The sequence below is a fragment of the Rhincodon typus genome, chromosome 5 (assembly GCF_021869965.1).
Source record: "Rhincodon typus isolate 14 chromosome 5, sRhiTyp1.1, whole genome shotgun sequence".
NCBI classification, from domain to species: Eukaryota; Metazoa; Chordata; class Chondrichthyes; order Orectolobiformes; family Rhincodontidae; genus Rhincodon; species Rhincodon typus.
The window spans coordinates 1,209,295-1,219,492 of record NC_063336.1 but is presented as its reverse complement, the minus strand read 5'-3'; the positions used below and the strand labels follow the sequence as shown (position 1 = coordinate 1,219,492).

The following is a 10,198-nucleotide window of genomic DNA, read 5'->3' as shown; positions in this document are numbered from 1 at the left end:
CCCTCCTCAATTTTATACTCTCATCCCTGACTCTTCCCATCCTCCCCTCAACCTTGCCCCCCCAGCTTCCCTGACTTTGCTCCTCTCTCTGGTCCCAATCTGACGCCCAGGCCTCCCTCCCATCCCCAAACACCCCCATCTCCATTTGACACTGCCTCTTCCCCTCCAGATCATCAATCCTAACATCTCCTTTTGTGGCTTAAGGGTGTATTTAAGATGATTCTTTTTCTGATTGGTAATGATTACACTTCTGAAATACCTCAGGTTGTTTATAGCTTGTCAAAGGCACTCATTGTTTTTGTGACTCAGAGTTGTTGGAGAAAGGAAATCGAGGCAAAATGGGCTTCAAACTATAGATTTATTTTGGAACACTATAAAAATAGTTTTGCTTTATTTAATACAAAACCGTCCAACAATGTGAACTTTTAGTACTGACTCACAGCAGAGCACAGTGGAATGAGTGGGTGATTTATGCCAAGGAAGGGTGTTGTGGATTCAGTCCTCTGCTAGGTAGTGGTCTGATGCAACCTCACTGGCTTTGATGGCCTTAAATGGGCGGCAGATGGCATTCCTTACCCTCTCGCGGTTATTGTGTAGGATTTGGTTGATGGCATATTCATTCTCCTGGCCAATATCTGTCAGCCGCAGGTCAAACTCCATTACAGTCTTATTCATTGACATTCCCTCTTGTAGCTGCCTTCCTCCTTCCTGATAAAAGGAAACAGGGGAAAAACTTAAAAGGAGTAGAGAGAAAGAGATCTGAGAGATATAAAGACCTGAGAGAGGACACCATGAAGAAACCTGAGGGAATGATACAAGATGAATACCAAATTGCTGTGGGATTGCACAGGCTTTGACATTAATTGCAAATCCTCTCTAACTACAGGACAGCTCATGTGGTACCATTATTCAAAAAGGGCGGTAGGGATAAAGCAGAGCATTATAGGCAAGTGAGTCTACCACAAAGACAGAAATTGCTGGAGAAGTTGAGTAGGTTTGGCAGCATCTGTGGAGTGAAAGCAGAGTTTAATGTACTCAACAGTACGTAGAACATAGAACATAGAACATTACAGCGCAGTACAGGCCCTTCAGCCCTCGATGTTGCACCGACCTGTGAAACCAATCTGAAGCCCATCTAACTTACACTATTCCATTATCATCCATATGTTTATCCAATGACCATTTAAATGCCCTTAAACTTGGCGAGTCTACTATTTTTGCAGGCAGGGCATTCCACGCCCTTACTACTCTCTGAGTAAAGAACCTACCTCTGACATCTGTCCTATATCTATCACCCCTCAATTTAAAGCTATGTCCCCTCGTGCTAGCCACCACCATCCGAGGAAAAAGGCTTCCACTGTCCACCCTATCTAATCCTACAGAACTGAAGAAGGGTCATTAGATCCAAAATGTTAACTCTGCTTTCTCTCCATGGATGCTGCCACACCTACTGAGTTTCTCCAGCAATTTGTTTCAGATTTCTGGCATCTGCAGTTCTTTGGATTTTTGAGTGAGTCTAACACCTGTGGCATTCAAACTATTGGAAACATTTCTGAGGGACAGAATTAATCTCCACTTGGAGAGGCATGGGTTAATCAAGGATAGCTGGTGTGGCTTTTGTAAGACAGTGATCATTTCTAACAAATGTGATTGAATTTTTGAGCAGGTGACTAAGTGTATAGATGAGGGTAATGCAGTGGATGTAGTCTACTAAGACTTCACTAAGGCATTTCACAAGATCTCAAACGGCAGGCAGCTTAAGAAGCTAAAAGTCCATGGGATCCTGGGCAATTTGACAGATTGATACAAAACTGGCCTAGTGTCAGCAAGCTGAGGGCAATGGTGGAAAGGTGGCTTCAAAACTGAAAGCCTGTTCCCAATGGTGTACCACAGGGTTCCTCGCTATTTGCTGTGTACCTTAATGATATAGATATAAAGGTAGCAGGTTTGATCACTAGTTTCACAGGTGACATGAACATTGATGGTTAAAAATAATGAGGAGGATAGGCTTTGATCACAGGGTAATGTAAATAGGCTAGTCAGATGGACTGAACAGTGGCAAATGGAATTTCATCCTGAAAACTGTGAAGTGATGCATTTTGGGAGGAATAACAAGATAAGGGAAGACAAAATGAATGGTCGGAACCCAAGAAATACAGAGGAACCTTGGCGTGTTTGTCTGTAGATCCTAGAAGGCAACAGGACTAGTAGAAAAAGTGGTTAAGAAGGCATATAGACTTGCCTTTGTTAGTCAAGGCACTGAAAACAAGTGTAGTGATGTTATGATGGAGCTGTATATTGTGTTAGTTAGGCCACAGCTAGAGTCCTGTGTGCAGTTCTGGTCTCCACACTATAGGAAGGATGTGATTGCACTGGAGGGGGTGCAGAGGGAGATTCACCAGGATGTGCCTGGGATGGAGCTTTTCAGTGATGAAGAGGCAGTGATGAAGGGGGATCTGATAGGGGTATGTAAGATTATGAGGGTCATGGACAGTGTGGATGGAAAGCAGCTGTTGCCCTTAGTGTAAGGGTCAATAACAAGAAGGTGTAATTACAATGTGAAAGGCAGGAGGTTTAGAGGGGATTTGAGGGAAATGATTTTCACCCAGAGGGTGGTGGGGGTCTGGAATGTACTGCCTGGGAGGGAAACTGAGGCAGGAAACCACACAACCTTTAAAAAGAACTTGGATAAACACTTGTTGTATAATAACAGAATTGCTATGGGCCAAGTGTGGGAAAGTGGGACAGGTGTGTGCAGTAGTGTATTTTTGGGGCGTATAAAGTGGGACGGGTGTGGGCAGTAGTGTATTTTTAGAGGGTATAAATTTGATGGGCCAAAGGGCTTCTTCTGTACTGTATGATTTTTTTGATTCCGTGATACAAAGGTACAGAGTAAAGCTGCCTCTACACTGTCCCTATCAAACAGACCCAGGACAGGGACATCATGTAGTTAGATTCAGGGTAGAGCCCTCTCTGTACTGTCCCCATCAAACACTCCCAGGACAAGGACAGCATGGGGTTTAATAAGGAATAAAGCTTCCTTGACACCTCCCCCATCAAACACTACCAGGACTGGGACAGCACGGGTACGATACAGAGCAAAATGTCCCTCTACTCTTTTAAATTGAAAATAAAGCTTTCTTAACACAGTTCCTGTCAAACCCTCCCAGGACAGGGACAGAATGGGGTTAAATACAGATTAAAGTTTCTTCTATACTGTCCAAACAGGACTAATAAGAGAACGATGTTTTATCAGCATTACACTACAAGAGCAGTTAACTAAGTCTAACCTCAGAGAAACATGTAACAATCACTCACCCGCTAGTCCAGCACACTCACTTGTGATCCCAGCTGAGCTCCCAATTTACTGGCAATTACAGATGAGTATTGAGGGGAGTGCTGTTTCTCTCTCTCGCTCTGGCCTCCTGTCCTTATTGCTGGCAGTCAGGCTTGCACTTGTTCCCCTGACTGAGTCACTATGAATCTGCAGGGCAGCTTACTGTAGTCCCCACACCTACAGCCATTACATTAGGCTCCCCTGTACAGTCAGTTGGCATTTAAACCAGTTGCAGTGCCCACCACTGGCATAGCTGGTCTTAGCTAACTGCACAGTGATGTGTCCAACCTCCTGGTGTGCACTGGCACTGGCAGAATATTCGAGAGTTCTGGAGCCTGTAAAAAACCTCTCCATGAAGCAGCATTGTGGATATTTGATGGCCACAGTTGGCCGTTTATGATCTGTGGGCCGAACCTGCCCGTGTGTGATGTCTGTCCTCCACCACAGCTCAGACTGGCAGCAGAGAGCACCCATTCCTTTTTTTCTCTTTATTCATTCACGGGATGAGGGTGTCGCTGGCTGGGCAGCATTTATTGCCCATCCCTAATTGCCCAGAAGTCAGTTCAGAGTCAACTATATTGCTGTGGGTCTGGAGTCACACGTAGGCCAGACCAGGTAAGGATGGCAGTTTCCTTCCCTAAAGGACATTAGTGAACCAGATGGGTTTTTCCCAACAATCAACAATGGATTCACGGTCATCATTAGATTCTTAATTCCAGATATTTATTGAATTCAAATTCCACCATCTGCCGTGGCAGGATTCGAATCTGGGTCTCCAGAACATTATCTGGGTCTCTGGATTAATAGTCCAGCGATAATACCACAAGGCCATCGCACCCCCCTCCCCCACTGCACTAACTCACCAAATCTCACTCAACAGCATTTTCCAAACTCAGGACCTCTCCTAACTCCAAACCCCACTCCAAGCCACATACCATCCTGATTTTAAATCCTTATGCCTCTACTTTCACTGGGTTAAAAGACTGGAATTTCCTCCCTCAGCGTATTGTGGTGGTACCGACCCCGCAAGGACTGTAGTGGTTTAAGAAGTCGGCTAAGTCACCATCACCTTCTCCAGTGCGATTTGGATAAATTAGATGATAAGTGCTGACCCAGCCAGTGACACACACACATTTGGAGAAAGGATCCATCTAGTTTTAAATTCAGGGAAAGGAAAAGGTACAGGCTCCCAGTCACTGTTTAATAGTCCCCTGCTGGACATGGTCTGAGTAAAATTATGTCTACTTTCAGCTGTGGCAGAGATTACAGAGGAGCGGAGGATAGATACTGGAAGAGTTTGAATCAATGTTTTCAGAAGTTGGGGGGAAGATTGGGAGAGGAGCTGATGGAATTCAGGAACATACAGAGGCAATAGATCGCTCATACTTTGGCTTATATAGGTCACGCTAATTGACAACTGCATTGTTTTACTTCAAACATCTCCCACAGATACTAACCAGGCCTAAATTATTACATGACAGGTCAATGGATTTTAGGGTGTGGTTTTTTGTCAGGAGTTCAGAGAAGACCACGGCCACAGGCTCCGTCAGCTCATTGCATGACAAGTTGATGTCTTCCACTGAGGATTTCACAAGCGCTCTGCCTAAGGCCTCTCCCCCTTCATCCCCGATTTGATTGAGACAAAAGTTGATGGATTTGAGGGTTGAGAAACGCCTGACTTTGTAGGAGATGGCTTTAGCTCCATAAGCTGAGATGCGGTTGTTACACAGATTGACTTTTTCCAGTTTAGTCTTGTGCAGAAGCTTGGCCAGGACCTTTGCCCCATTGTCCTGGATCAAGTTGTGTGACAAGTCCAGTTCTATCAGTGAAGGATGGTTCAGCATGTACTTCACCAACACTCGCAGTTTCTCATCATCAATTCTGTTTCGAGGGAGTTTGAGCACCTTCAAGGTCTTGCAAGAATTGATAGCCTTTGCCAGCGAGAAGCAGTCTCGGTAAGTGAATTGAAAGATGTTCCATTCAAAATTCATCCCACAGTCCTTGACCCCATAGGTCACATGGAGCTCTTCAAGATTGATGAGTTTGCTAAGCAAGATGCTGAAGTCGAAGTGATCTACTGAAGGTCCAATCACATCACTATCACTGCCAGCATCTGAAGAGTCATCGTCCATTGCCTCAGAGGATTGCTTGACAGGAGGAAGTAGCTGGGCAACATCTAACGTCTTCACATAGTTTCTGCAGAGCGGCACCAGGTCCAGGACCACCTTTACATCGGTGGTGTCGGGGACAAAGAACTCAATGATGTTTTTCAGCAGACGTTCAAAGAACATTCTCTTCCAGCTGTTTCCATAGCTGGAGATGTCACAGACCTCCCAGCATTCAAGGCAACACCGTTTCCAATAACCTTCATCACTGATCAGGTTCGCTGTCACTTTTAGTGGGATATTGGTAGAAATCTTGGCCAACACTTTGCGTCTGTCTTTCTCCTGAAGTTGCATCAAAAGGGGATGCTCTGTAGAGTTAAAAGAGGGCACAGGGTATGTGAATGACTCAGCAGCACTATCTCCAGGAATTGTGGAGACCATTTGCAAAGTACATCATAATCCAAAGCTTCTTTGATCAAGTCAAATGATAATTTCATAGAATTGTAAAAAGACACAGAAAAGAAAGTGGTTATTCAGCTAGTCAAAGCTGTGCTGGTATTTTGACAGAGTTAGTCCCACTCCATGCTCTTCAACATGACCCTGAAAATCATGTTCCTTATCGAATTTCCTCATAAACATTACCATTGAAATGGTTTTACACTGTCCTTTCAGACAGTGTGCCACATACCAGAACAACTTACTGTCTACAAACACTTCTCCTCCTTTTGTTAATTTTCTGAAACAGAAATGGAGGAACAGGTGGAGATCTGTCCCATTCAGAGAGCTTATGGCTAATCTGTGACCTCATTCCACATACCAGACTGATAAAAACCTGTTAGTCTCAGCTTTAGAAACAACTAGTGACCGAGTCGCTGTTTGTGGAAGAGAGTTTCAAACGACGACCAGAAGTCTCAATGACTATCTCCATCATTAACGATGGTGGAGCCCAGCACATCAATGAAAAAGAAGTGGATGCATTTGCATCCATCTTCAGCCCGAATCACTGAGTGGATGATCCATTGTGACCCCTTCCCGGGGGTACCTCAGCATCACTGATGGAAAGGGTCATCAACAATGCTGCCAAACCCATTCACTACACTCAGTTTCTGGGTTCCACCAGGACCACTCAGCTCCTGACCTCATTACAGCCTTAGTTCAAACACGGACAAAAGAGCTGAATTGCAGAGGTGGGGTGAGAGTGACAGACAGCCCCTTAACATCAAGCTCATGGAGTTTAGGCTATGACTCAGACCAGCTGTGACCTTATTAAATGGCACAGCAGGTTTGATGGCCTACTCCTGTTTCACATTCACAATTTAATATAGACTTATGTTCATACAAGTGTAAAGCAATGACCTTCGCTAACACAAGAGAATCTAACCATTGCCTTTGTAGTGTTCTATAGTGTTACCATTGCTGAATACCCACTATCAACACCCTGGGGGTTACCATTGACCAGAAACTCAACTGGACCAGCCATATAAACACAGCGGCTACAAAAACAGGTCAGAGGCTGGGAATACTGCGGCGAGTAACTGACCTTCTGACTCCCCAAAGCCTGTCCACAGGGCAGGAGTGTGATGGAATACTCCCTATTTGGGTAGATCAGTGCAGCTCCAACAACACTCAAAAAACATAACACTATCCAGAACAAAGCAGCCAACAGTGGCAGTAGTGTGTCTTATCTACAAGGTGCATTGCAGTAACTTACTTACTCAGGGTCCTTAGATACTATCTTCCAAACCTACAACCTCTACCAACTAGAAGGACAAAGGCAGCATTGAAACACCGCCACCTGTAAGATCCCCTTCATGCCACTCAGAATCGTGACTTGGAACTTTACATCACTGCTCCTTCATTGTCGCCGGGTAAAAATGTTGGAGCTTCTTTCCAATACTTCCTCCCTATACCCCAAAGACTGTAGCGACTCAAGAGGGCAGCTCACTACCACCATCCCCAGGACAATTAGGGATGGGGAAATAAAACCAATGAGTGAATACAAAATCTGCATTACTCTTTATATGAATAAATATTTCCTAATTTCACACCTGAAAGGTTCTGGCTCTCATTTTTTGACACAGTTCCTAGACTTCCCCATTCACAAGAAATAACTCCCATCATTAGAGTGGAATGGTGCTTACTGGTTAGCACTGCTGCCTCACAAAGTCAGGGACCTGGTTCGATTCCAGCCCCAAACAAAAATCTGTGTGGAGTTTGCATGTTCTCCCTGTGTGTGTTTCCTCCCTCAGTCCAAAGATATGCAGGTTAGGGTGGATTGGCCATTCTAAATTGCCCCAGGTATCTAAGGATGTGCAGGCTGGGTGGGTTAGCCATGGGAAAAGCAAGGTTACAGAGATGGGATGGTCTGCTTTTCAGAGGGTTGGCTTGGACTTGATGGGCCGAATGGTCTGCTTCCAAATTGTAGGGATTGTGAGATTCTATCTACCCTGTCTGATCTTATTGTTTTTAAAACTTGGATCAAAACACCCCTTAACCTTCTAAATTTCTGTACATGTTATCTGTGTACCAGGGCTGCTTTTCAAAGAAAACGACTTAAAGCAGATAACTAGCGTGAGATGATGTTTGAAGGGGGGATGCATTTAATGTAAGAAAGGATTTAATTAATGAGAAATAACAAGGCAACAGGGCAGGCTAGTGAAGTGGCAAATAATAATGGAAAGGGAAAGGATGGGGCAGTTTTCAAGTATATTGGGACCTAAAGAGGGAAGAATTATGAAAGTCTTTTCATCTGAATGCATGCTGACCCTGCATCAGTGAAGGAACGGTGATATATTTCCGAGTCAGGATGGTGAGTGACTTGGAGAGAAATTTGCAGGGGGTGGTGTTCCCGTGTATCTGCTGCCCCTTCCTTCTAAATGGAAGTGGTCATGGGTTTGGAAGGTGCTGTCTGAGCATCTTTCTGCAGTGCACCTTGTAGATTGTACACACTGCTGCTACTGAGCGTCAGTGGTGAAGGGAGTGGATGCTTGTGGATGTGGTTCCAATCAAGTGGGCTGCTTTATCCTGGATGGTGTCAAGCTTCTTGAGTGTTGTTGGAGCTGCACCCATCCAGGCAAGGGGGGAGTATTCCATCACACTCCTGACTTGTGCCTTGTTGATGGTGGGCAGGCTCTGGGGAGTCAGGAAGTGAGTTACTCGCCACAGTATTCCTAGCCTCTGACCTGCTTTTGCAACCACTGTATTTGTATGGCTAGTCCAGTCAACTTTCTGGTCAATCACAAGGATTTTGGTCTCCTGGCCTATGAATGCATGTACTTGCTATAGAGGGACCACAAGACCATGAGAAAGAGGAACAGGAGTAGGCCATTTGGCCCCTCGAGCCTGCTTTGTCTACAGTATGGAAACAGACCCCTTGGTCCAACTCATTCACCCTGACCAAGTTCCCAAACCAAACTAGTCCCACCTGCCTGCATTTGGCCCATATCCCTCAAAACCTTTCCTATCCATGTACATATCCAAATGTCTTTTAAATGTTGTAACTGTACCTGCATTTACCACTTCATCTGAAAATGTTGCTCCACATGTTCTTTTTAAATATTTTCAGAGGCCATAATTTTAAGATGAGAGGAGAAAGATTTAAAATCCATTTGGACAGGTACAGGGAGGGACATTTTAGAGGGATGTGGGCCAAACGCAGGCAAATGGAAAGTTTAGTTTGGGAAACTTGGTTGGCATGGACGAGTTGGACCGAAGGGTTTCTTTCTGTGCTGTGTCACTAAATCTTGACAGAGTGGGAACCAGTGATTATAATGCCATTGAATATCAAGGGGCGGTGGTTAGATTGTCTCTTATTGGTGATGGTCATAGCCTGGCATTTGTGTGGCGCGAATGTCACTTGCCACTTGTCAGCCCAAGCCTGGATATTGCCCAGATCTTGTTGTATGTGAACATGGACTGCTTCAGTATCTGAGGAGTCAGGAATGGTGCTGAACATTGTGTAATCATCGGTGAACATCCCCACTTCTGACCTTATGATGGAGGGAAGGTCATTGATGAAGCAGCTGAAAATGGTTGGGCCTAGGATACTACCCTGAGGAACTCCTGCAGAGATGTTCTGGAGCTGGGATGATTGACCTCCAACTCCAAGGATGTTTTTGTGACTGGAAGCCTGTGTCCAGTGGTATACCACAGGGTTCAGTGCTGGGTGCCTTGCTGTTTGCTGTGTATATTAATGATCTAGACATAAATGTCAGAGTTATGATCACCGAATTCACAGATTAAATGAAAACTGATGGTTTCGTAAATAGTGAGGAGGATAAATTTTCACTACAGGATGATATAGATGGGATAGTCACTTGGGTTGAACAGTGGCAAATAGAATTTAACCCTGAAAACTCTGAGGTGATGCATTTTGGGAGGAGTAACAAGACAAGGAAATACACAATGAATGGTTGGAATCCAGGAAGTACGAACCTTGGTGTGCATGTCCACAGATTGTTGAAGACAGCAGGGCAGCTAGAAAGAGTGGGTAAGATGGCATACAGAGTACTTACCTTTATTACTCCAGGCATTAAATACAAGAGCAAGGAGTTATGATGGAGTTGTATATAATGAATGTTAGGCCACAGCTGGGCATTGTGTGCACTTGTAGTTGGCACACTACAGGAATGATGTGATTACACTGGAGGCTCGGCAGGGTGTTGTCTAAGCTGGAGTGACTCAGTGATGCAGAGAGACCAGATAGGGCGGGATTGTTTCAGAGATAGTACGAACTGCAGATGCTGGAGAATCTGAG

The 10,198-nt window shown here is 44.8% G+C and overlaps 1 protein-coding gene across 1 annotated transcript in view; it reads right to left on the bottom strand.

The window, feature by feature from the left end:
* Positions 1–347: 347 nt before the first annotated feature.
* tcte1 (t-complex-associated-testis-expressed 1) overlaps positions 348–10,198 on the bottom strand; it is an 11,813-nt gene continuing 1,962 nt past the window's right edge. Inside the window, exons 2-3 of the mRNA XM_048596791.1 lie at positions 4,795–5,810; positions 348–708 (exon numbers count right to left, since the gene is read on the bottom strand). Coding sequence (XP_048452748.1) covers positions 496–708; positions 4,795–5,810 — 1,229 coding nt within the window. The 3' untranslated portion in view covers positions 348–495. The remainder of the gene's footprint in view (positions 709–4,794; positions 5,811–10,198) is intronic.